This window comes from Seriola aureovittata, chromosome 7 (assembly GCF_021018895.1).
Source record: "Seriola aureovittata isolate HTS-2021-v1 ecotype China chromosome 7, ASM2101889v1, whole genome shotgun sequence".
In the NCBI taxonomy this organism is placed as follows: Eukaryota; Metazoa; Chordata; class Actinopteri; order Carangiformes; family Carangidae; genus Seriola; species Seriola aureovittata.
Window position 1 is genome coordinate 12,397,103 of NC_079370.1, and position 26,413 is coordinate 12,423,515.

General features: G+C 42.5%; 1 protein-coding gene across 2 annotated transcripts; it reads left to right on the forward strand.

Annotated features, from left to right (window-relative positions):
• Positions 1-26,395, forward strand: itga10 (integrin, alpha 10). 2 transcript variants are annotated; one of them, XM_056379837.1, is made up of 30 exons: positions 1-947; positions 6,995-7,106; positions 7,242-7,351; positions 7,460-7,548; positions 9,185-9,299; positions 9,437-9,564; positions 10,208-10,356; positions 15,416-15,566; positions 18,578-18,743; positions 19,829-19,902; positions 19,990-20,134; positions 21,225-21,373; positions 21,530-21,673; positions 21,817-22,023; positions 22,124-22,254; positions 22,526-22,692; positions 22,849-22,991; positions 23,101-23,211; positions 23,321-23,406; positions 23,491-23,632; positions 23,751-23,843; positions 23,957-24,033; positions 24,207-24,296; positions 24,389-24,473; positions 24,578-24,691; positions 24,766-24,873; positions 24,965-25,078; positions 25,178-25,273; positions 25,361-25,474; positions 25,968-26,395. In XM_056379837.1, exons 1-30 carry the CDS (start codon positions 896-898, stop codon positions 26,019-26,021), a joined length of 3,516 nt encoding a protein of 1,171 aa, XP_056235812.1. In that variant the 5' UTR covers positions 1-895; the 3' UTR covers positions 26,022-26,395. The 2 variants fall into 2 exon arrangements, with proteins under 2 accessions (XP_056235812.1, XP_056235810.1); XM_056379835.1 differs by having other exon boundaries at positions 23,321-23,632.
• Positions 26,396-26,413: the final 18 nt, after the last annotated feature.

Here is a 26,413-nt window from a genome sequence, read left to right on the forward strand (position 1 = left end):
GGAGGAGGACGGATGGAGGGAGGGGAACTCTGAGGATAAATGCGCTCTTTCATTTCAAAGTGAGAGAAATCCGTTACTGGAGGCACATATTTACATCGACAGGAACGCACGGGGGAAAAGGGGGTTGAAGTTAAATTATGAAAACCACCGGACAGGATCATGGGTAACAAGTTATCAGAGGAACCGCGCTCAGCAACTCACCTCAAACTTTTGGCTTGATGGACGGATTTTTTGTTCACAGGAGAGTTTGATCCTCAAAGACGCGCTCCGGAGTCGGATAAAGCGCGCTGCTGACTGACTGTTTGGGAAGGTGTTACACGTTAGTGATGGTTTAATGATTCTGAACTGCGGCCTCTTGTTTGATGGGACAGGTGCAGTGATTTTCACGTGGGTCACTGAAGCGTCTATTAAGTTTTTTTTTTGCTTAATTTTAACCTTAAGACACCACAATACCTATCCAGCGTGGTGTCAGTAAAAAATATTCCTTCAGGGACTTTAAGCGCCACCACGCCAAAAACCACGGACAAGAATACTTTTTATTAATTGTTTTTTTGTTTTTTTTTATCTTAATCTATATCTGACAACCCCCTTTCTGGTTTTGTGAACGGATCGGTCCTGAAGTGAGCCTCACACAAGTACAGCAGACATGCCACTGCAGCACCGTTTGACAGGATTTTACTCATCTCTGGGGGAAAGAGAGAGCTGAAAGAGCGCGTCTGTGCGTGCGTGTGTGTGTGCGTGTGTGTGTGAGTGTGTGTGTGTGTGAGTGTGTATGTGTGTGTGGTGGACGCCAATGTACTGCATTTCCACCAGCTCAGGGGAGACCACTTTGTAAACAAGGGGAAAAAGGAACAAAAATAGAAGAAAGAGAGACTGCTTTCACTCTGCTTCATAAATGGAGTTGCGCAAATACCTGTTGTGCCTGGGGTTCCTCCTCCTTTTCAAAGGTAAGAACTACTTTTCAGTCCAGTTTTTCAGTGGTATTTATGTTTTTCCCAAATTTTTCATTCAAAAGAATCAACTCCAATTTAATTTTTACATATGGAAAAAAAAATACTCAGGCAAATACTCCAGTCACTAATCCTAAAGCTCCTTAAACTCTACGAAAAGTCAAATGATTGATGCTTCTTCCCTGCCCAGTTGCTCTCCTGCCCTCCAGTGCTGTCTAACTGGGTGATATGGTCATTAACCTCCACAACTTTTCTTCTTTAACAGACAACATATGTGAATAATGGAGTCACACGTGCCTCCCCGAGTCCCAAAGAGCTTTGTTCTGTGTGACAGTAAACGACTGACCTTGAAGACATTCCTAACATGACTGTGTGCGGTGCAGCAGAGAGGCAGGCGTATTAAAACATATGGCCAAACTCCATTTGCCAAACAGATCAAACGTATAGGAAGTTACGCATGAGTCCAACAAAATGATGGTTCCTGGTTCAAAGTCTAATCCTTTAGTAAATCTATCAGTGATGTCCATACTGAGGAAGTATTTCATTCTCTTTGGAGGCCTTCAGCTACCAGAAGATGTCTGGAGCCATCAGAGATATTTGCATGTATCCTCTGCCAAAAGGTTACTGGTTCATCTCCGCTTTCAGCTGACACCTTCTAACCCTGGCAGCTGTGTAACACGACCTCACGGGTCACCTCAGCCATTTCCATCTCTCAGACTTGATGTCTTACGTGCCCTTAATAAGGCGTCGGTGCCACGAGTCTTTTCTCCATATAACATGTACATCAGCTCCCCTCAACTGCTCATGTTCACTGAGGCAGAGCGGCCTCACACACCTCATTGAGCCATTCCTGCTCACCAGGAAGAAACTGAAGAAAAAGACCATTGTTGTCTACCAAAACTTATGCAGTGGTTGCACTGCTGCATTACAGCATGCTGCCATTAAAAAAAATTAGATCAACAGGGTGAGATATTATGTTGTGCAAGGCATGTTGATTTCATATCTGCACTGAATCACACACACACACAGTGTCTGAAGTTGATCTATAGATTGAGATGTTGGCATTTGTGCCAAATTTGAACTTTAGACTAAAGCCTGATTATCCAGGCTATATGCAAAGTGCTTCTCATTCAGTAGCTGAGTAATTAACAAGGAATGCATTTAACATTGAGGTTATTCACACAGGCACACACACCTTTTTACACATACCAGCAACCAAATGTTGCCTGTCGTATGGTTTTATACATTACCCTCCATTAGCTGTTGAAATCAAGCATGTACAGGGTAATTTTCCCCCTCTTTTTACCACCTAACCTATGCTTTAATTTGTGCTTTAGTTTATGTGATTTTAGTTTGTGTGAGTGTGTGTTCTTGCATGTGTGTGATGTTTTTAGCTTGTGCATGTGTCATACAGAAGCATGTAGTTGAGGGAGTATGTGTGTAATGTTAATGGTTTCAGCAGAGCTCCCCTGATGTGGGCAGCAGGCATCCCATGTCTGTTACACTCTGTTATGCTTTACTGAGATGTCGAACACAGGTGTGTGTGTGCCTATGTGTGTTGAACTCCATTTCACCGGTCATTCATAAATTCTTGCTATTATACTCCCAGCTATCTCCTTGTGTTTTTTTACTCTCCTATCATTTGCTGATTTTCATTCCTATACTCCCCCTCTTCCTTTTCTTCCACCCCCATTCCCCACGAGAGGGTGACAGAGATGAGAACAGAACACGTTTGAGATAATGGAGAGAAAATCTGTGAAAGAGTAAGATGAGGTGAAGTGTGTGTGTGTGTGTGTGTGTGTGTGTGTGGGGGGGTGCATTATGGGAAACATTATGAGTCAGAAATAAAGATGATAGAAACAGACAATCAAGCAGATATCTTTACTGCTGGACCTTTCACAGAGGTGCTATAAGTCAGCGATGCAAGTTAAAGACACTGAGCGAAAGACCAGGAAGATTGTACATTGTAGTATGAAGTTCAGTTTCTTTTCCTAAACATGTACACTCACATATGTGTATAGCCTACTACACGCTCACAACCATACACATTGAGCAGCAGTAGTGCCCAGAGCTGAATGTGTGGTTGAGAGAATCTGGACTCAGTTTGGCTTGATAAATGTTTGCCGTCAGTTGTCATGGCGATGGGTGGTCAGACAGCCTGCGGTACAGTGTCATATATATAAACCCCAATGAAAATGAAACCAGAGGAGGGAGGACAGGACAGGGAAAACGGGGAATGATGGTACCGTTTTGTGGGAGTCTGAGGGGTTGGCAAGGGAGAGGGGGGCCTTGTGGTAGAGTTACAGTGTGTGTTTCTGTGTGTTATAGAAGAGAGGGTAAAAAAGGGGGAGCAGTTTATGGTTTATGAGAGAATGAGTGAACTAGGAGGATGAAGGAGAAAATCAGTAGCAGGGGTTGTTATCAGAGGCTTGGTTTGTTGTGGACAGAAATTTGGAATTGGAAAGGGTGGGTGATGTTGCCACAAGAAAGGACAAGACAAAACGATCAAATTTAACAAAGCTGTGTGTAAGAAGGGTGGTGGTAGAGAATAAGAGGGAATAACTTCATTGCAGCAAATTGGGATAGAGAGATTTTTATTCATTCTAGCCATGAAAACGGGAGATTTAGTGTTAAGGAATTATTGTATCCTTGCCTACGCATATTCCCATTGGTGGAGTGTATTAAACATCTGTGTAGAATCAGAAAGATGGCCGATTTTCAAAGTCACTGGGGGTTTGGAGGTTGAAATATTGGGAGCTCATACAGATCTACAAGATGAACAGAAACAAGACTAAGAGACTACAGCCATACTAGCGGCTCTGCGAGACTGTATTTAGGCACAGAGGTATGGCCATGGTTACCATCTTAGTTTAGCAATTTACCATATTGAAATTAGCTAGTTTAGTACTGAACACAAAGTGCAGCTGAGCCTGATGGAAATGTTGTTAGTTCTAGATATGTAGTCATAAACCAAAGAACTGGACCAATTCAAATTTTGACCTGATGGCACAGAGCCAGGGCTGTGTAGGAACACCTGATTCTTTTTTCAGTACACACAGAGAAGGGATAGCTAGCTAACCATCAAGAGATATTAATTTAATTTGATTAAAAAAGTGTATTAGATTACAATCACTTACTCTACCTTTAACACAAAACCACAAAACATATGAACCTCAAGGTAGTGCTAGACGAGAGGTCAGGGCATCTCCAACATGTAATAGTTGTTGAGATGTTTCAATCAAGACCAACTGAAGGACCAACATTGCCATCCAAAAACCCACATCCTTGAAGCTTTGGGTGTCCAGTGAGTAAATCTGGGAACAATAAAAAGCATGAAACCTGATTGAAAATGCAATGACATTACAGGAAAAACATCTGTAAGAATGAGAAAGTGAAAGAGCAAGATGAAGAAATTACAGTATGTGCATGCAGGAGTAGAGATGGAAGAGAAACGGTGAACATATCTAGTTTCTCACTCAAAAACCAAGTGGAATCCCCCCCTCTGATTGGCCTGGCTAAGGTAACTGTCTGTGTGGATTTGTGGGGAAGTATCTGTATACAAGTGTGTGAGTAGATGGTGTATAATCACAGCAGCAGTGTTCTGGTCTTGTTTCCCATCCTGGACTACTTTTCTCCAGTGGTATCATTGAGTTATGTACGGCATGAGAGTTACTGTACCCCCGGATGCTGCTAAATTACATGTCAAGTCAAATTTATTTAAAAAGTCCCTTTAACAAAACACACCCTGCTTTTCAAGGCTACAAATAGCATACAGTAGATACACACGTACAGATAGTTAAATACCTACTGTGAAGAGCTTCATGGTGTTTCTGAGACTGACTTTCGTGGAAGGAATTGTCAGGTTTGGAGAGAAAGGCTCTGCCTCTCTCAGGGAGCTCTTGAATAATCCGGCAGCAGTGAAGATCCAGGGTGAAGAATAAATCCCCCTTTGTATTACATGAAGATCAAATATTTGTTACATTACAGTACCAAAAATATAGCACATAAAGAAAAGGTTGGTCTGAAGGAGGGAGCTGTGACAGCAAACAGTCTTGGCGTGAGTGTATCAGAAGTAAGTAAGAGCAATCAGCTGATATAAATGACTTCAAGTCATTTATAGCTTTCTTGTAAAACATTAAAGGAATAGTTTGACGTTTGATATACTTGATATACTTATTCAGTGACAGTTATAGTTGCAGTCTCCTTTTCCTACAGTCTCCACTGGTTGCCTGGTAACCCCCCCCCCCCCCCAGGGTTAGGGTAGATTTTGTTACTTTTGAACAGAGACAAGCCGTTTGCCCACGTTACCGGTCTTTACGCTAAGCTAGTCAACATATAGCCTGTTGGCTGCCGGCTGTAGCTTCATATTTACCAATCATAGACAAGAGTTTTCAGAGGTTTTTTAGAATAGCATGACTAATTAAAACCAGGAGGGCAAGGTCACCCTAAATGTTTGGTGAATAAAGTATAATGTAATAGAGAAGAGTTGCGCGACTTGTGCAGGAAATTTGATTCTAGGCTGCACTGAACTCATAACAAAATTTACTTTGAAATGTGAAGTTTTTCTTACAACTAAAGAGTCTATCCTTAGTTGGATGTAATTGATTTTGAACTATTCATTCATTTAATTTCACTCTGATAATTGATGTACCTTTATGTCACTGGAATTTAGCATTTTCCTGCAGACTGAAAAAACAAGCTGTGTCTTTCATTTTAGTTAGAACTAGTTTTCATTCGTCAGTTTACACCTACGTTTTCACAACTCAGTGAACTGTCTGACAACCATTTTTGTCTTCTGTCTCCCTCACCTCTCTCTCTCTATGTATGAAGGGCAGGCTTGTGTGTCATAACAGGGGGCTTACTATACTCCATAGTTTTTCTAACCCACACCCTTCTCTGCCTTGCCTCTTCTCTCCCCTCTCCTCTCCCTCTTTCCCCTCAGACTGAACTCCTTTTTTCCTCAGAGGTTGCTTTTGGTCACTCTGTTTATCCACATTTTCAACCCCCCTCCTCTTCTCTCTCCCAGCCCACTCTCCAAGGCCAGAGGGAAAATAATAATCTAACTCTGCACCGTAGATGTAACTTCAGTTGTTTACAGTTTACAGTTCCATGTTTTGCGTGTTTTTAATTCACTTTAATGGCTATTGTGTTATGCATGTGTCAAATCATATTTTATACTGTTTTAAAGGAAAAGTTAGAAATTTTGCTAAAAACACTTTTTCCATTTTTCTTCATGTGAGAGAGAAGAGAAGATCAATACCATTCATGTCTGCACAATAAATTCAAAGTCATTAAAAAACAAACACATAAACCGATATTATTTTTACACTTTGGTTTTTATACGTATCAAACACACAAGATATAACGTCCTAATCTGTGATACGTTATAGGGGGCTTGTTGGCTTTTTTTTGGTGTCTTTGGACAAAGGTGGCCGTTTCCCTGTTTCCAGTTTTTGTGCTAAACAAAGTTAACCATCTGCTGGCCATAATTTCATATTTAATGGACTGATGTGAGAAATGTATTGATCTTCTCCTCCAACTCTCTACGAGAAAGTAAATAAGTGTGTCCTTTAACATCCAGTTTCCCCCTTTTAATTCCCCTTAAGTAACTTTAACTTTGTAAAAAAAAAATCTACTTCCACACTGTGTGACAGTCCCTCATCAATATTCTGTATCAGCTTGTTTTCTTTGAAGCTATGCAATGTTTGAAATATTCAAACCAAAGATTCATTGTTTTCTGCAGAGGCAGCACTTCATCAAATGGAAATATTCTTGATGCCTTATGAATCATTTTATATACATGTCCTCAAGATTATATCATATTTGATTGTGGAAACTTTGGGATCTTCACCAGAATTTAAAATTGACTTCTGTGCGACTGAACGAAGTTTGGCTGCACAGTAAGAGTTTTTAGTGGCCGACCAACCAGTCAATGGTGTTTAAAAGGTTATGGGAATGCCAGTTAAAAAAAAACTAAGCATTGTACTTGTTGTCTCTTTGTTACTTGTTGTCTGTGTAATAATATGTTTTGTTATGTCTTCCAGAGTTGTGTCAGTGTTTCAACATAGATGTAAAGCATCCACGCATCTTCACGGGTCCAGAGGACGCGCTGTTTGGCTTTTCTGTTCTACAGCATGAAGTGGATGGAGAGAAGTCGTAAGTGTGTGTGAGACTGTGAGGGAGAAAGAGAGACAGCGAAAAATAAACAAATAATTAAACTGTCATAATTCTTACACAAAGAGGGTGCGTGATGATGTTTTGGTGATAATGGGCTTTGTCATTATGTTGAAGAATGCTGGTTGGTGCTCCCTGGGATGGGCCGCCCAACAACAGGAAAGGAGACGTGTATAAATGCATTGTGGGAGAGGAGAGGAACTCAAACTGCAGGAAAGTGAATCTAGGTGAGACAAACGAATAACCTGAACAAAATCGGCTATCCACGTAAAAAATTCACATCAAGTTTAGACATAAGTCACTTCATGCTAAACTGGTCTGTCCATCTGTCTCAGGTGAGACTGCTCTTCAGAACGTTTCCAAAAACCTGAGGAATTCCCACCTGGGAATGACCCTCACTCCAGACTCACCTGATGGCTTCCTGGTATGTAGTCTAAACACTGGAAAACGGGGATTTTTATTTTTGCTACGTGGGCATTGTGAGACATACTGTATGTGGGAGCCTGAAGGGATGTGGTGAGAGCAGATTGTCTGTTTGACTTGAATTTGAATGAATCATTTCCGTTGGTGTATTTTTATTTGACTCTAAATGCCACCATGTGCAGTTCACTGATCCCCTACTTGCAAAAAAAAAAGAGCCCAGGTGTCATCGCCCGAGGTGTCATCTTCAAATTGTTAATTTGACAAAGTGATAAATCAATTACTCTTTTTAGCTCCACCTACACCCAGGCATCCACCTGTAGTCTACCTTCCTGTAATGGGGGACATTATTATCGTCAGTCCCTGCTGTGCTGAGCTTGGTGTGATGATAACTTTGTGACTTCATTCTAGTATCTCCAAAATACAGCTCTGACACACACATCTTGTTGTTGCTCTCCAATCCTGATTTCTCCAGTTCCGAGGCGCCTGGCTTTCATACAAACACACTTTTGCAACTGTATGTGTGTGTGTGTGTGTGTGTGTGTGTGTGTGTGTGTGTGTGTGTGTGCGTGCGCGCAGTATGTGTGTGTGCATGTTAGTTACTCTTTCAGTATGTGTGCACATACTGTATATATGTGAGTTAGGCAATCGTGCTGGCGTGTTTTAGTGTCTGCCAGGTTTATACTGCTGCTTCGGGTGTGCAGTCGTGCACAGTTCATGAATGCTAGCCAGCATAACCCACTTTAATGTGTGTGTGCGTGTGTGTTTCTTAACCCCAGCGGTCAGGTCTATAACAGGATCGGAATGCGTCTCCGGCCCTTTGTTAATGACAGACCTACCAAAAGCCATAGCACCTCTCTCGCTTTTCTCCATCTTCCTCTTTTTCTCTCATCCCTCTCTCCATCCTTTCCTCCCTGCCTGTCTGTGTTCCTGAGGAGAAACCCGTCCATAATGACAGGGCAAGCAAAACCAGGATGTTTCTCTTTCTCTCATTCTACCCCATTTCACCCCACTTTTGGTCTACCTCCTTTGTCTCTCGGCTGAATGCATGAGTTTCTCTTTTATCTCCTCTATCCACACGCTCCCCATATTCTTCCCTCTTAGTATGAAAGCCAAATAAACGGCATGCTTTGAAGACAGAAATATTTGAAATGTGATACCTCCCCCCACCCCACACTCACCCCCTTACATTTAGCACAATCAGATTTAAATTGCTCTACCGGTCTGGTGTTCCAGCTCTGTTAAACCACTCATGACAACAGTGACTGCCAACATGTCAACAATAGTCTCTCTGCCTCTCCCTCATTTTTCTGTGACCTAAACCACACTATTGTAGTTTTTCCATGACTTATTCCTTCTTATGACTTGTTTTCTTTTTTTCCATGTCTATCCTCATTTTGTGTTTTTTATGTGCTTAAACTTGGGTCACCCGGTGACATATGTCTACGTGTTTAAACCCTTTGATAACAACCAAATAACCACCTACACGTCTCGAGAGCGGAACAGAAATAATTAGAAATGTAAACTGCTCAAATTGACTGTAAATGCTCCCGAAATTGCTTCACCTGTAAAACAGATGCTGTTGTGTGTGTCCCTTTGTGTGTGTGTGTATGTATGTGTGTGTGCCTGTGGTTTGGCAGGCATGTGCCCCGCTGTGGTCTCAGGAGTGTGGTACGTCTATGTTCAGCACTGGTATCTGTGCCTCTGTGAGCGATGACCTAGAACCACGGGAGACCATCGCTCCAACAGCGCAAAGTAACCACACATTTGCTCTCACACACACACACACACACACACACACGCACACACGCACACACACACTGAGGCAGAGAAACGTGCTGCACTGGCCTGTCTTAGCTAACCAAATACTTTTGAACTACCACATGTGGTAGGGTGCTCCACATACATGGACATCGTGATCGTGCTGGATGGCTCCAACAGTATCTACCCCTGGTATGAGGTCCAGAACTTCCTCAGCAACATCCTCAGCAAGTTCCACATCAGCTCGGACCAGATGCAGGTAAAAGTGCAAATCGACGTTTGTTTGCACTGCTTATAAATATTATTTACATTGGTAATGGAAACTTGCGGGTTTGAATTTGAGTTTTGTCTCGCACTTAAACCTCTGGAACCCCTTAACTGTTGCCCAGAACATTAAGACAAGCTAGTCCCTTGAGTCAAAACATGCACAGTGTGACACATATAAAGAACCAGTTTGGCAAATATGACCAGAATGAATTGCAGTAGTAATGTAAAGCGACATGAGCTGAGCTAGCTTGAGGTTGAGGAGGAATGGAGGCTGGCAGGGGGGGATCTTGGGACATTATTCTGAGCCAAACAACAAGAGGAGTGAGAGGGGGTTTGGGTTTTGAAAAGAGAGAGGGGGTAGCAGGCAATGTGAGGTGAAGAGGAAATACCTCTGGTTTTTGAATGAATTCAAAAATTCCCCAAGTGCACTGTTTGCTTTAAGAACAGGACTGGTACTTAAAGAGATAGTTCACCCCAGAAACATGAGTCTCAGATGTTGCTTTCCACAACTATGTGCCAGCACAACCATGAACATGTGGCATTGTTGAAATGCTTGCGTGTTTGTGTGTGTGTGTGTGTGTGTGTGTGTGTGTGTGTGTGTGTGTGTGTGTGTGTGTGTGTGTGCGTGCATTCAGGTTGGTATACTTCAGTATGGCGAGGTAGCAGTCCACGAGTGGTCTCTGAAGGACTACCAGACCACACAGGAGGTGGTAGAGGCTGCCAAGAACATCAGCCGTCAAGAGGGACGAGAGACACGCACTGCATACGCCATCCACATGGCCTGGTAGGCCCCGTCAATCACTTCACTTACTTCACTCTTACTGGCTAATCCTTCCTCTTCTTCGTATTAGAACATACTGTAGATTTGGCTGGCTAAATGGAAACTCTCTGGCTGTTTAGATTTTGGTGTAACATCCTTCTAGTTCTCTCCAAAAATATCTGTATATAATTTGTAGTTATAATGATAATCAGGTCTGTTTGCCTCTAGTCTGTTCTTCTTTCTAATGATATGCTCCAGTATAATCCCATCAGGCTGCTTTTGATTTATGGTTTACCAGACTATCAGAAGAATTAGATTAAACATCATGGAGTGCTTAGAGCTCCTCTAATCAATATTTTGATAACACTAATATTTTTAGTTTAACAGTGGATCACATGACTGTATGTAATGTGAAAGGAGTAACTTGTAGTGACTGACCTATACATAAGTATGATAAATCCTCCGCTCTAACAAGCCATTTTAACATCTTTCAGCCCATTGTTTTGGTAGTATGGCTCATAACTTTACTGTTTTGGTTCAGTTGCACTGCTCTCATGAAACACATTTCCAGCTGTAGCAGGCAGCTGTTTACAGCTTAAAAGCTCTGACAAGGCCACTGTATGCTACCCACCCAGCACCAAACAGCAGACGGACATAGTTAGAAACTAGCTGGTGAACACAGTGGAGCATTTAGCAGCTAAAGTTGGTGGAAACCAAAGGAGAACTAAAAGAAAAGTGAATATTAGACTTTGCCAGGTGAACACAAACACAACTCTGAATGAATGATAATGTTCCTCCTTTTTTGAAAAAAAAATTCATATATCTGTTCTTTTCCTTAAGTAAAATTAAAAAATATAGGTCTTTTACTTTTAATACAATTTTTTTCAATTGTGGTATTGCTAATTTTACTCAAGCAGGGAATCTCAGTACTTCTTACACCACTGTGTTCAAATTCTCTCCTCTTCATTACTCCTGGCTGTATCGTTGCTTGGTCTGTCATCACCTTCATGACTTCTCTTCATAGAAATATGTTGGGGGTGTTTAAGACTGTAACCCAAGTCTAAAGAAACAACTCTATAGGTTGAGGGTCAGTGAAAATCTCTAAGTCTTAAAATATCCCTTTCTTTTCAAAATAAAATTCCTGCTTTATTAAAGTCATACCCACATAGAGCACCACACCCAGACCTGATGTGTGGCCACGACTTCCATTTTGGGATGTGTGTCTTGGAGAGGTATTCTACTTTGACACATGCACACGCGCGCGCGCACACACACACACACACACACACACACACACACACACACACACACACACACACACATATAGGTAATTGGAGAGTTCCTGTTTTCTGGTACATTTAAAGGTAAAAGTTGGAGAGGTTTAGGAGGAACATTTAAAAGGTAGTTGAAAAGCAGTGACTGGAAAATGGAGCCATTAAAATTGTGTAACTGTGGCCTTAAAACGCCAGCGACAGGAAAATCAGACAACACCACTACCCACTCTGTCCACTCCCTGCCTCTTACTGTCACTAGCTTCCCCCACTGACAGATGGTGAAAACACTGTGTCGGTAGACTCATCGGTGCCCATTACTAAAAAAGAAATATAGCACCCAAGCTACTGAAAGTTTTCTCATCCTGGTGTGTGTGCCAGAGTAAAGAAATCAGGCCTAGGTTACAGTTTCTATAATAATTTTAGATTGATTTGATATCAAGAGGAAGTTATATCAAAATATAACAATTTACATTAAGACTTATACAAACATATGTACTCCCCCTTTACACATACACACACACAGATGGACAGATAGCAGTGCTGGTACTGGGCAGGAAAGTAACGGGGTAGAAAAACAGTGAGATTAGCTGAGCTGGACTAACTGGCTGCTGGCTCAGCACGGCTGCAGGTGTGGCACGGCCTGACCCCGCCTGGTCAGCCAAGTAGTGCTGCTACAGCTGTAAAAATACACACACAGACATGTACAGTACACACATGCATGGATGAATACCCCCACACACATCAGGGACTCACACCATACACTTCAAATTCACATGCATATAGTTTTAATCTTTATGCTCATCAAAGGCATTGACTGCATTCGTTCCGTGGCCCCTTAACCTCAACTTTAACAGCATGTTTGACTTTTAACCTTTACCCCTAGCCCTGTCCTTATTATAAACTTAACCCTAAACCCGAGCACTTAGCTAAAATAGCTCTTAAAAGAACAGAAGACGTGCAAACTGGTCCTTCTCTCTCTCTCTCTCTCTCTCTCTCTCTCTCTGGAGATTTTTGATATTCATATTCTTGTCAAGATGATCAGTACACACTAACACAGAGCTGGCCTGAAACTTTACACTTGGACTTTACTCAGGTAAAATCACAGAAAATTTAGACTTCGAATTGTCTGATCCAATTTCTGACTCACTTAAGTACCTGACTTTCTGGGTCTTCTTGGAAGATGACGGAAACGGATGGTAGTTTAATTGTCATCTCAGCCAAGTCAGTAGAAAAACAACCACTCATCACACAACCACTCGTATCACCTGTATCTGCTACACTATGTAACTCAATTCACAAATGCTAAAAGTGTAGTGATGACAGGGGAAAACAAATGGGAAAAAAAACTGGGAAACAATAAAAAGCAGCAACAGTTTGCAATAGAAGAAAAAAAAATTCACTGCAAAACCGCAGAAAATAACAGTTTAAAGAGACTTGACTCTCTTGTTTACTTTCTGTTTGAGAGTTAGATGAGATGGTCGATACCACTTTAATGTCCGTACGGGGAATATCGAGCTTCAGCAGGCAGACAGCTAGCTTTACTTAGCATAGCTTAGTTAAGCGTACAGACTGGAAACATGAGGAAACAGCTAGTCTTGTCAGGCTCTGTCCGCAGGTAACAATATCTGCTCACCTCTAAAGCTTCAGGTCTGGCACAAAACCGCCGGTGACACTGCAGCGGGTCATTATTAAAGTTCAGTTTTTTTACGGATTAAGCAAACAAGACATGTTAAATATGGAGCTATCAAGGTGCTGATAGGCAGATTTCATTACAGTTGGACAAAGCTTAGTTGTGTCCTACTATTTCCAGGCTTTATGCTAAGCTACGCTAAAGGCTGCTGATTGTTGATTAATATTTACATATACAGACTGAGTGGTATCAATCTTCTCGTCCAACTGAAGAAGATGTGTTTCCAAAGTTGTCAAACTATTGCTTTATTTATTAGGCCCATACTTTGAAGCGAATTGGTCTCAGCGTTTAAAGGAAACTCTCAAGCAAGTCACCCCCCACCCTCCTCCCACCCCCCACCCCCTGTGGTCATACACACACTGAACACCACAAACACTTAATGGATTTTGTGTCTCCTCACATTGTACACACAGTTACCAAAAACGGCACGTATGTTTTGACACTCATCTTCCTGTGCAGTAGGGCACCAGGGCAAAGTGTAATGTCGACATGTAAATGACAGTAATGGACTGTAGGTTGTACAGTTTCAAGGCAGAGTAGATGACAGACTCATGCATATGAACATCAAACAACCCTCTACAATTGCATTAGCCACTGATTTTTATATTGCTCCACCCGTCTGAGACACTCTCAGTCACCCACACACATACACATTAAAGTACACACACAGACCGCTGCGCTGTGTCATTACCATACTACTGTGACTCCATAAAATGGCTAGTAAATACAACCAGGCCTCCCAATTAGCCCTACTCACTTTCTCTCCTCTTTCATCTCTCCTTTCCTCTTTCCCATCTCCTCGTTTCTTTCATCCTAATTTTTCAGTGCTTTCCTCTGTTTGTTTTTATTCTACCTTCCTTTTTTACCTGTTTATATCTGTCTTGGCTCATCGTTTATCCCCCGCTTTCTTCTACTGCCCTGCTCGCTCTTTGGTTTCTTTCTTTCTTCTACCAGTTTTATTTCATTGAACACTTCACACAAACTTAATACCACATCAAAGCAGGATTTGCACTTAATAGTTTTACAGTTTGGCTCCATTTTACTGTCTTTTATCATTTTTTCAGTTCTTTTAAAATAGTTTCACAGGCCCATTTTATTCTTTTCAGTTACCTTTATTTGTATTTTTTTGTTTTGCTCATCTCCCTTCTCTCTAGCTATCTTTTCATTCTGTCAACGATTACAGTCTCCCTCCTTCTTTTATCATCTTCCCCATTCTTTTAGTCATCTATTTTTCCTCTCCTTTCTTTTACTTTGACTCCTCTCTTCTGTTTTCTCCTGTCCTCTCCTTTTCTGCACCCTATGTAATTTGTAGACTGCATAGGGGAAACAGTTGTTTTTAACTCTGAGTTTCTTGCGGCTGACCACAATGTTATATTTAGGCAAGGGCTGGAGTTAGGCCTGAAAATGACTGAGTTCACTAGCAGTGACTACTCTCCCCTGTGTGCGTGTGTGTGTGTGTGTGTGTGTGTGTGTGTGTGTGTGTGTGTGTGTGTGTGTGTGTGTGTGTGTGTGTGTGTGTTGGTCTGAGGCTTACCAACCCTATTCAACACTTGAAGCAGGTCCTGCTGAGAACAGGTTTCCTGCAGACAAACAGGGTGCGGCCTGGGTCTGTTGGTGTGTGTTTGTCATTAAGGTTTCCTCTCTATCATGGCACAACCGGATGGGAATGCACAGATGCGGTCACAGATGCAGTGACACATGCACATTGCAGTGACCAATTCGAGTCAACTGGCAGCTAATGTATGTGTGTCAAGCATGACTAATATAGTCTTGGAAAGGCCCAGTTGTGTTTTGAACCATTTATACTTGATGGGAAGCGACTCAAATCCAATGTCTCACTGTTTTACTAGCTATTCATTTTCTCAGAGAAGCACTTGAAATTGTATGTTATCTTATGGAGGACGTTTATTTGAGATTTTTGAAAACTGACTGGATACTCCCTGGTGTCCTCTTACTCCCTTTGACCCTTTCAATCCTTTAACTTTATACTTTTCTTCTCTTTTCCTCTCATGCTCTCTGTCTCAAATCAAATTGAGTTCAGCCAGGATTTCATAATTGGCATGACTGAATAACATCTTTTGATATATCTGTTTGTCTCACTTTCTCTCTGTCTTTGTAGCACAGAGGCGTTCAGCGCTGAGCGTGGAGCGAGGGAGGGCGCCACCAAGGTGATGATCGTAGTCACAGATGGAGAGTCACACGATGGGGAGGAGCTACCAGACGCTCTGGCGGAGTGCGAGAACAGAAACATTACGAGATACGCCATTGCTGTGAGTACATCTCATCGTGTCTCAATGGGTCATTGTCTTTGAGGAGCTGAAATATCATAATTTCTGGGTTCTTCTTTCTCCTGATGCTTAAAATATTCATCCCTGACATTCCAGCACATTGTCTGAAAGAGGTACGCTGACCATATACTCTACACCCTCAGGCAACTGCACAATACCACCACCACTCCCACAAAAATAACATCTCCAAATTACCAAATGAACCCCTTGGGTCTACTGAAATAGCCAAGTGGGAACAAAAATTCTTCCTTTCCAGCCCCACCCGACCCCCTCTACACACAGAAACGCACTGAGCGGTTGTATGGTTTCAGACTCAGAGGAGCAGACAGACTCTAGTGGCAGGACCGCTCGCAGACCCCTCCCTATCCCACAAGAGAAACTGGGGAACCTTCAGACTCCACTGGAACCACAGAAGAGGAGAACATGAGCCACCATTGAGAGGGTGCCAAAAAAGTGCCACCATAGAAATGTGTGTAGATGGCGTAGATCAGATAAACCAAGTGACCGATGGATGGAGAAGCTCAGTTACAAGTCTGTGTTTGTGCTGATGTTGGAATCATTATAAAGTTTGTGTGCTGGGAATCTATCTGGACGATTTAGCATAGAAAATGAAAGGTTTGTATTTACCATATTGTTATAGACCATGTTTTGTTTTGGGCAGTTTTTGCGGATAGGGACAGTGAGAGAGTGACAGTTGGGGAGAGAGAGGGGATGACATACAACAAAGGGCCATGGGTCGGACTTGAACCCATGGCCACTGCGGTAAGGACTGAGCCTAAGTGGTATGCGCTGCCAGTTGAGCCACCGGGGCGCCCCCATGTTTTGTTTTTTGTTTTTTGTTTTTTGCCTCACTAAAGGAATACATCTTGGGAAATTAAATGCGCTCTGTGTCTTAAGCATTGGTTCAGCCAAATTTAAAGACAGCTCACACTTAGTTTTAGTGGTTTCAAACCATGCAGATTGTTTTGGCTTTATTTGCCCTGGTTTGGAGATGTCCTTCTCTGAGATTTCTGCTGCCACGCTAATACAACAGAGATGAAGAAGTTGTTTGTAGTGCTCAAAGTAAGAGTGTACAGCCTATGCTTGACAGAAGTGCTTTGAGCTTAATGCTAACATGCTCACAATAACATGCTGATCGTAAATAGGTATAAGACCACCCCATCTTTAGAGTGTTAGCATGCTAACATTTGAGTATGAAACACAAAGTGTAGCTGAGGCTGATGGGAATTAGTGCCAGTAGTTTTGCGGGTATGTGGTTACAAACCAAAGTATTAGATGAAGGGAAATTTTAACCTGACGGTGGCGCTCCCTTGAAAAGTCAGAGGATCACCAAAGTTATTACAATTCGTCCTGAGGGGGGCATGAATGATTCAAGAGCCATTAATACTGTCCGTACTACTCTGGAGAACCCACAGATCTCACAGTGGACAGTTTTAAAGGGGGGAAACAGGAAGAGACTAAAGGTTAACTGTGTTAAAACACGCTGTTATGGTCATATCACTGTGGGTTTGGGTATAACTACTTGAACTATCTGACATGTGTTAGGTCAACAGAAGTTTGGTTTGAGATGAAGAAACAGACAGCCAGAGGCAGAAACTGAAGGTAATTGCACACGCAGCCTTGAATGATAAAAGAAACAAACAAAAATGGATGACGAAAACAACAGAGAATGAGCTGCTTTTTGTGTTCAAGTGTTTGCCCAAAAAGTCAAAGTGATGACAGGTAAGTGGTGCTTGTAACAGCAGCCATGTTTTGATGTTGCTCTCTGTGCTGCTGCCCCTGTGTGTGTGCGTGTGTGTGTGTGTGTGTGTGTGCGTGTGTGTGTGTGTGCGTGCGTGCGTGCGTGTGTGTGTGTGTGTGTGTGTGTGTGCGTGCGTGTGTGTGTGCGTGCGTGTGTGCGTGTGTGTGTGTGCGTGCGTGTGTGTGTGTGTGCGTGCGTGTGTGTGTGTGTGTGTGTAGTGAAAATGGCTCACAAGGGAGGGCTGAGTTTTCAAAAGAGCACAGGCAATGCAAACTGTTTTATACATCAGTGCAGGTCAGGGGCTAGAAATGTGTGTTTGTGTGGGAGCAGTTCATGTAGAACTGTGTAGTATGTATTGTAACTTCTTTTTAAAAAACTATTTAAATATAATTAAAATATAAAAAATATAGTTAAAATCTGGAAATCTGTTTTGCATTTTAACTTTTCTGTTTCTTCTTTATTTTTCTGTGTGTTAATGACTGTGTAAAAGCCGGCAGCGGTTGGAGGCCTGAGTGGAAGTTTTGCCTCTATAAGATCTTAATGTACATATTTATAAGTCGACTCTCTTCGCGTTACACACTACACCCCTCTCCGTCCCCTACCCTTTGAAAACAGAGGATTTCCTTAGTTTGCTTGGCAGCTGGAGTCACAGGGGGAGATTCTTGGGTTTGGTTTCTCTTATGGAATTTTCTCATTTGTACTTCAGGCGTCAAGCCATAGGCCACTGCTGCTACAATATATCTTGTGCATCAGTCATCTCTTCACCTCTCCGCCAGGCCTGTGCACCTCATTTACAAATCCCTGGTGGCTGCCGTTTCCTTCTGTCTTATGTTTTGTAGTCAGTTTGTTGCCTTTAGGTATTGCTTAATTACTGGTAAATTACACAGGCAGTGACACAGCTATGAAGTATGTTTATTTTCATGTTGGAGAGTTAAATCCTGCAGCTCCAGGTTACTTGTGTGCTATACTTCAGAGATTAGGGGGTGGTGTTGGCCCTCTCTTGTCTTCCCTCAAACTCCAGACTCTGTGATATCTCTCTTTCTCTCTTCAAGGTGGAGAAGCAATTGCTGTAATACATGCCAAAGTATCTGTTTAGGCTCTGTTTTTCTCACATTCACTACCTTTCTCTGCTTCCAGCACAAATCCCTCAATGTTTTATTGAACCTGTGTTATCTGCTTATTCATTCACAGTTTTTTTGAGTGTGCTCTCACAGACATTTTCTCTCTCTTTTTTTCCCACGCTGGGCTCCAGGTTCTGGGTCATTACATTCGTCGTCAGCAGGACCCTGGGACGTTCATTAATGAGATCAAGTATATCGCCAGCAACCCTGATGACAAATACTTTTTCAACGTGACTGATGAAGCCGCGCTCAATGACATTGTGGATGCCCTGGGAGACCGCATCTTCACTCTGGAAGGTGTGTGAAACAGGGAAGGAGTCAGGGGGTGAACGAAAGATGCACAAAAACAAAACAAAAACAAAAGAAAGAAAGAAAGCAGCAGTGTAACAGTTTGTTAACGATTAGCACCGAAGATCACTGGTGTTGCAGAAGGTTTTATTTGAAAATGACCCATCAAAATTCATATATAGTTTTGTCACTTGATGGCATATGTACTGTTTTATTTGTTTGTCACAAGCAAAAGCATAAAAATACAGATATTTACTGTATAATGTATATAGCTGGGACAGTGACACTTTTCATTATGTAAGTCATTCTAAGATGTATCAATGCCAGGAAATGACCAAATCCAAATGCTGACTATTATTTAGATGATCCACTTCAACCACACATTCTCTTCATTAAAGTACAGATTTATTTATGTCAACCAGAAAAGAATAACAGCTTTAATTAACAGCTTTGGTTTGTCATGCAACTAATCTGTAAAATATTGGATTTATATATACAAAATGATATGGTGGCAAAATGTACCTAAGTTACTTTTTAGTAATAAGTAACTTTATTTACAGTGTATGACAATTAAAGCAAATAAACTCTGGGTTTAAAATGTGTTTGAACCCATAGTTTTCCCAATAACACTATTGGTTCAATCAGATTGATCATTATAGAGGAAACAAAACCTGGAGGTAATGTCTGAGAAAGGAGAAGAAATGGAAGCACAGGAATGTGAGTCAGAAGTGCAGAGGGATCAGTGCAGAAAATGGAAGAGAGGGAAAAATGTGAAAAAATAAACAGCGGTCCTGCCGAAAAAGCAAGAAAAGGAAAAGAAGGTAGAGGGAGTGTACAGCTATCACTGTAGTTGCGGGAACATGAGAGCAAGGCTGATGAAAGGTGATGCCACCCCTGTGAATGTTTAAGGAAATTAGAGAGGAAAGGACAGGAGGAAAGGAAAGGGCGAGGCACGTCTGCCACCTGTGGTCTTCAGGGTGAGGGTGATAATGATGCCATCTAGATGCTGAGAGTGAGAGGAAGGAAGGGAGGGTATGTGTAAAGAACTACATGACGACGGAGAGCGCTGACTTGTTGTCTCCGTCCACCTACAGGCACACTGGGCTACAATGAGAGCTCCTTCCACATGGAGATGTCTCAGATCGGCTTCTCCACACACATGCTGGATGTAAGTCCAACCTGTAGTTTTTCATCTGTGTGTGAAGTGAAAGCATTTTGCCTGTGTTTCTCAGCTATGCGCTGCTCTGTTCTTCAGGATGGCATTCTGTTTGGGATGGTTGGTGCCTATGATTGGGATGGTGGAGTGCTGAAGGAGGGGACCAATGGACGCATCATGCCGCCCAGAGAGGCTTTTGAGAGCGAGTTTCCACTGGAGCTCAAAAATCATGCTGCTTATTTAGGTACCAACATGTCATGCACCCAACATAGTACTCAAAGGATCATTACTGATGTTTGTCATGTGTTGATGCTTTACTATCACAGATTTTCTGTGGAGTGACTTGAGGAGTCTGTCCTTTACAGTGGTGCATTTATGTGTTGTTGGGAAGCTCCAACATGAGAGACTGGCTGGATTAACCTCACAGTAGCCTGATAATCAGATTGAGTTGCCATCTTATTTCACTTCATTTTATTATTTCCTTTAGCTGTTAATATTATATTATTTATATTCCGCTATTCTAATTTTGTATTCTATTCTTTTTCATCTCTATTCACCCTATATACATCACTGGACCAATCAGAGATGTGGGTGGTGATTCAGAGGTTTGGCACCAGGCTAATCTCGAAGTGTAAAAATGAGCCGTGGGCCCCAATTCAGACACAATACTCCTTAATTGCCCACAAATTAGTTTGGACATAATTTGACTGAATGAAAACATATTTAAGAAAATGTACTATGTACGCCTGATATCAGCTAAAATATCACCAACAGTAAAACTAAATTTTGACTCATTGTCCAAATTTGCAGTTAATCAAGTTATCGCAAAATAACTGCCGAACAGTGAACCTGCGGCTTTCTGTGGCTCCTGCGTGTCTGGTGCTCCAGTGAACTAGCTTTAACTGTTTCCAAAACAGAAACTTCTTTCTTTCCAATAAGCTCCAAAATACATGTGATACTTTTCAAAACATCCTTGTTTACTTATTGTTGTTCTTTCAACGTAACTTTCTGAAAACACAACCTGTGAATGCACTCCTGTTCTCCAGCCCACTCGCAAATCACAAATGACGGAGCTTTCCACGCGCACCTAAACACACCGCCCCAGTGGGATTTTCAAGACCAAGCTTTAGACCGCATGAACATATAAATGTAAACATTGACAGAAAATGAAAACAAGATGTGACACATTAATTATCTGAGCGTTATTTTACGTGCACTTTGTAGTAAGTGGGTTAAACGACACATAAACATCAGGTATGATTCTGCAACTCTTTACTGAAGGCCAAAATTTGAGCAGCAGTGTGTAAATGACGTGTGTGTAAACATGTTTTCAGGCTACACGGTGTCATCTGTGATAGTTGGTGACTGGAGGAGACTGTATGTAGCTGGGGCTCCCCGCTTCAAACACAAAGGCAAAGTCATCCTGTTTGAACTCAGTAATGAAGGCGATGTCAACATTGTACAGGCCCTCAATGGAGAACAGGTAACGCACTCTGCTCGGGTCTCTCTTCATTCCTTTCAGTCACTTTCATTTGTTCATTTATTTGAGCAGAAAACAGCGGGAATCTCATTTGTCAGAGGTTAAAGCAAGGACTCCATCTACTGGCAGTAAGCTGTAATAACATGTCTCTGTCTGTAGATTGGATCCTACTATGGCAGTGAGGTGTGCGGGCTGGATATCGACCAGGATGGCATCACTGATGTCCTTCTGGTTGCTGCTCCAATGTACCTCGGCTCAGGAAACAAGGAGGCTGGTAGAGTCTACATCTACACCCTCAGTGGGGTAAGACAGCAGTGACGCCAATCACTCCTCTCCATGGGGATGATTACACAGTCATTATGAGAACACACAACGTTTATCAAATTCTTGGGAGGTTTCCATAACAAGTTACCTCCAACTCCTCCCTCCTCTTTCTTATCTTTCAGGAAGAGGTGTTTGTGTTAAATGGTACTCTGAAGTCAGAGGAAAAGTCCCAGGATGCCAGGTTTGGTTATGCACTGGCAGCCACTCCTGACCTCAACCATGACAACTTCACTGACCTGCTGGTGGGAGCCCCGTTGGAGGACGAACACAGGGGGGCCATCTATGTCTACCATGGAGACGGTATTTACATCAACCACAATTATAAGCAGGTACTTGCCATTTACCTACAACTACAAGCTCGCCGGGACATTTCAGAAATCAACTATCAACTAACTTTTGTTTTTGGCTCTGCCTCTCCCATCCTCACAGCGTATTCCAGGGTCATCGATTTCTCCCTCCCTGCAGTATTTTGGCCGCAGTGTGAGTGCTCGGTTGGACTTGGATGGAGATGAGCTAATAGACTTGGCAGTGGGAGCGCAGGGCAGTGCCGTGCTGCTCAGGTGGGTCGACACAGACGAGCAAAAGGGAAAGTCATTGCCAGTGCAGATTTTATTTTATAGCTGCAAGCACTGGGATATAATGAATCTAGGCAATACATTAAATGCATCACCTACAGCCAGAAAGCTTCCTCATTAAGAATAATAAACAATACAAAAGAACAATATTGGATTGACTATGTAAATTCAAATAATCTACTTGCTAAAAAAAAATTTCTTCTAGCGAACACTTTTATTGTTTTTTTTTTTCAATGACTGTCCCTCCTGTCCGCAGCTCTCGAAGCATAGTCCAGATCAATGTGAGTCTGTCCTTCCAGCCGCACTCCATCAACGTCATTCAGAAGACCTGCCAGAGGGGTGGCAGAGAATCAGCCTGTCTGAATGCCACTGCCTGCTTCACTGCTGTCTCTCGCTCCCCTGGACCACATAGCAACAGCTTTGGTATTTTCCATAAACCCCAAATTCACAGGCTTATAGTCTCGGATCCTTATAACGAGAAATATAAGTGTTGTAAATTGGCCAGGCACTCAAATTATTATTAAAAATGTAAAATTTCCTACACTCACCATCTGTCTCAATTACTGGCTCTCTCCTCAGATCTGTGGGTGTCAGCGATGTTGGATGACAGGAAGTTGTCTGCCCGGGCCCTGTTTGATGACAGCTCCCACAGACAGACTCAGCTGGCAGTCCGAGTTCACACAGGACAAACTCTCTGCTACAAACTGCCTTTCCATGTCTATGTGAGCGTCTGTACACACACCAGCCACATTCAAAAACACCTTCCAGCCTCTATACACATGCATCAGGACAGACAGAGTGACACTTTATTTATTTCTATCTTTGATGTAGGACACAGCAGATTACATCCGTCCGATCAGCTTCTCGCTGCGGTTTAAGATCAACAACACTGAGAGCGGTCCGGTGTTGGATGAAGGCTGGCCAACCACTGTCAAGAAATCTGTGAGTGGCATAATATTGACTGTTACCTTTACAAGATTTCTTATTGGATGACATTTCCTTCCTCTTTTCTCCATTAAACATGCCGTTCTTCGACCTTGTACCTCTCTAGATCCCGTTCTTTAAAGACTGTGGTGAGGATGACGTGTGCACCACAGACCTGGTGCTGCAGGCTCATATGGACATCTCTGGGACGAGGTACAGATTTGAGACATTCCTCTCTTCGCTGCATCTTCTCAGCTGTTGGGGTTTCAGTGAGTTTTCATTGTGTTGTCTCCACAGACAGAAGCCTTATGTGATTCGCAGCCCTCGTAGGCGTCTGGCGGTGGAGGTACAGCTCCAGAACAGACTGGAAAACGCCTACAACACCAGCCTGACGCTGCACTATTCACGCAACCTGCACTTCTCCAGCCTCAGCATTCGGGTAGACAACAGTCGTATACCGCTAAACACATGCAGCACCACGTGTTACTAACCATACACATGCATCCACATGCGCTACCTAACATAACTTCTCCTTCTTCATCTCTCTTTTATCGTAGGAGGATGCCCACTTTAAGATTGAGTGCACAGCGCTTGGTGCTAACAGCCACTCGTGTAATGTCAGCTATCCAGTATTTCGCTCCCAGTCAAAGGTACGTCCATGCCAAGGAAAAGGCTCCATCACTCTCGACTCGGCCCACTCATACTCCACGTCCTCCAGCTGTAATGTGTCACATCAGCCGCCTCTTCTCCTCTGTGTTCGCAGGTCAACTTCATGTTGGAATTTGAGTTCAGTTGCACATCTTTGCACAATCGAGTCCAGATGAAGCTCAATGCTGCCAGGTAGATCACTAAAGCAGCATGTTCTGCGTACTCCACCATGCACACATTTTAGAGATACTGAAGACTCCAATAAACGTTTCATTTGTGATTTTGATTCCACAAGAACACACTGATAATGTTTTCTTTTCTTTGAAAGGAACCACAGTTTGTGTAACCATCTGGTTCTTTTACAGTGACAGCGTGGAGAGAGAGGATACTCTGGGGGACAACAGTGTTCAGCTGCAGAGTTTTGTTCAGTATGAACCAGACCTCTTTGTCAGCAGGTATGTGTGCACAGCGTAAAGATATTTTAGTTTCTCCTTGTTTTTCTGCATATGAGTGTTTATGTTCTGTTTTTTCCCGTTTTTCTGTGCAGTGACTCTAATTTGAACCGATATGAGGTTCATCCCACTCGAACAGTGTCAGAGGCAATTGGACCAGAGTTCTACACGCACCTCAGGGTATGTCTCACATGCTCATTTAAAAAAAAAAAAAAAAAGTTTTGTGAAACTTCCATTAAAAAAAGATGGGGCAAAATCAGAGCATTATTTGTTTACATTTGTAGCTGCAGAACCTCGGCTGTTACGCTGTGAGTAATTTGGAGTTGAGGCTGCATCTGCCCTCTGTGGCTGCAGGAGACAGTGTCTTCATGACTATCACTGATGTCTTCTCATACAACGTGAGTACTTCTTCTGCCTGAATGTCTGTATCTCTCTTTTCCATCATATCTGACTAATTTAAATTGTCCCATAGGCTACAGGAGTGAACTGCAGCGTGCTGAGTGATCTGGCCCAGCTGAAGGCCAGACAGAGAGACGTACGACCCCTTCATCCTGAAGACATGATGCAGAATGACATACTGGTGAGGCCCCGGGCAGCACAGCAGCTACTGAGCAGTGTGCAGCACCAGCATACATGTTAATATGTGCGTGTATTTATATCTACATGTCTAGAATTGTAGCAGGTCGTGGTGCACAGAGGTCGTGTGTGAAGTCCAGCAACTTCTGAGAGGGCAGGCTGCTGTCATTCGCGTCAGCCGCAGAGTCCATGATGACTTTTTCAGAAAAGTGAGATTCTCACTCACACACACACGCACGCACGCACGCACCAATCTTTCTGCCCTGTGATACAAACATTGGTCATCACCACCATGTCTCTTTCTGTAGGCCAAATATAAGTCAGTGAGGATAATAGGTGCCTATCGCCTCACAGCTCAGGAGACTAACCTCATCACTCTGGACACAGGAACAGTCTGGAGGGAGGTGAGACGGCTACACTGGTTTTTTGAGTGGCACAATGAGAATACAATGTACTTTCTCTTAACTCTCCTTTCCTGTGTTTTCCTCTAGACTGTACTGGAAGTGCTAAAGGGCCGAGCTATTCCCATCTCGCTCTGGATTCTGATCGGCAGCATCATTGGAGGTTTACTGCTACTGGCCCTCATCATTTTCGCACTGTGGAAGGTATATGTTACATTTCACTTCAAATTTATGTATATCTTTAGATCCCAGCAAATTACAGTGTTATATAGTTTATTTGGAGGGGGGGGGTCAATAACAAACTTCTTCCATACCAATCCGGGGCAAAAGGGTGAACTTTAAGATCCATCTGATGAACAGCACTGATGTAGAACCTAGACCAGCTTTTATATTTGTTATATCTTCACATCATGAACAAGTATGAAGTCAAATACAAATACAAGTATGAAGTCAAATACAAATACTAACAAACAAACAAGCAATTTAAAAAGTACTACATTTATACAGGTCCCACCTAAATACAAATTTGTTACCCCCTTATTCCCTGTACTTCTACCCTTGCACCTACTGGCAGATACCTAGAAAACATTTCATTGGTATTGGCTGTAATCTGAAGCATTATCCAAATCTACGTAAGAAAGAAAATACCAGGATGTGCCTTGGACAGAATATCAATCTTTATCTCACTTCCCATCAGCTGGGGTTCTTCACACGCAAACACAGAGGAGAGGATGAAAACCATGAGGACTGAGCCCAACATTTGCTGCCACGACAACAGTCATTTACTATGACAACTACCACATGAGCCGAGTCCACTTCCCACCAGGCACACAGATAGTCCTGGGACTGGACTCGCGACACAGATGCAACAGGGACCTTCAGGACCAAAGAAAGCATCACGAGGGTCAAACAGAAATGCACTACCCACTATTTCCAGGGTTGGGAGCACTTGTGTAAATAATCTTTTTCTAATTTCTAAGGAAAACCAAAGTGTATTAAACCACAATACTTCTATTTAATATACAGAAATCTTCATGGTTTTACATTTCAAGCAATCACTTTGTCCTATTTTTGTCATTCAGTTTTGTGTTTGTTCTGTAATGAAATTAAAAGTGTTGAAAAGTATTCATGTTCTCAGTTTTT

Excerpts from the sequence above, each read along its gene's own strand:
- itga10 (XM_056379835.1), top strand. The coding sequence starts at position 896 with ATGGAGTTGCGCAAATACCTGTTGTGCCTGGGGTTCCTCCTCCTTTTC. Across the intron at positions 10,357-15,415 it reads TACGCCATCCACATGGCCTG|CACAGAGGCGTTCAGCGCTG; the intron begins GTAGGCCCCGTC and ends CTGTCTTTGTAG. Across the intron at positions 22,024-22,123 it reads TCAACCACAATTATAAGCAG|CGTATTCCAGGGTCATCGAT; the intron begins GTACTTGCCATT and ends CCATCCTCACAG.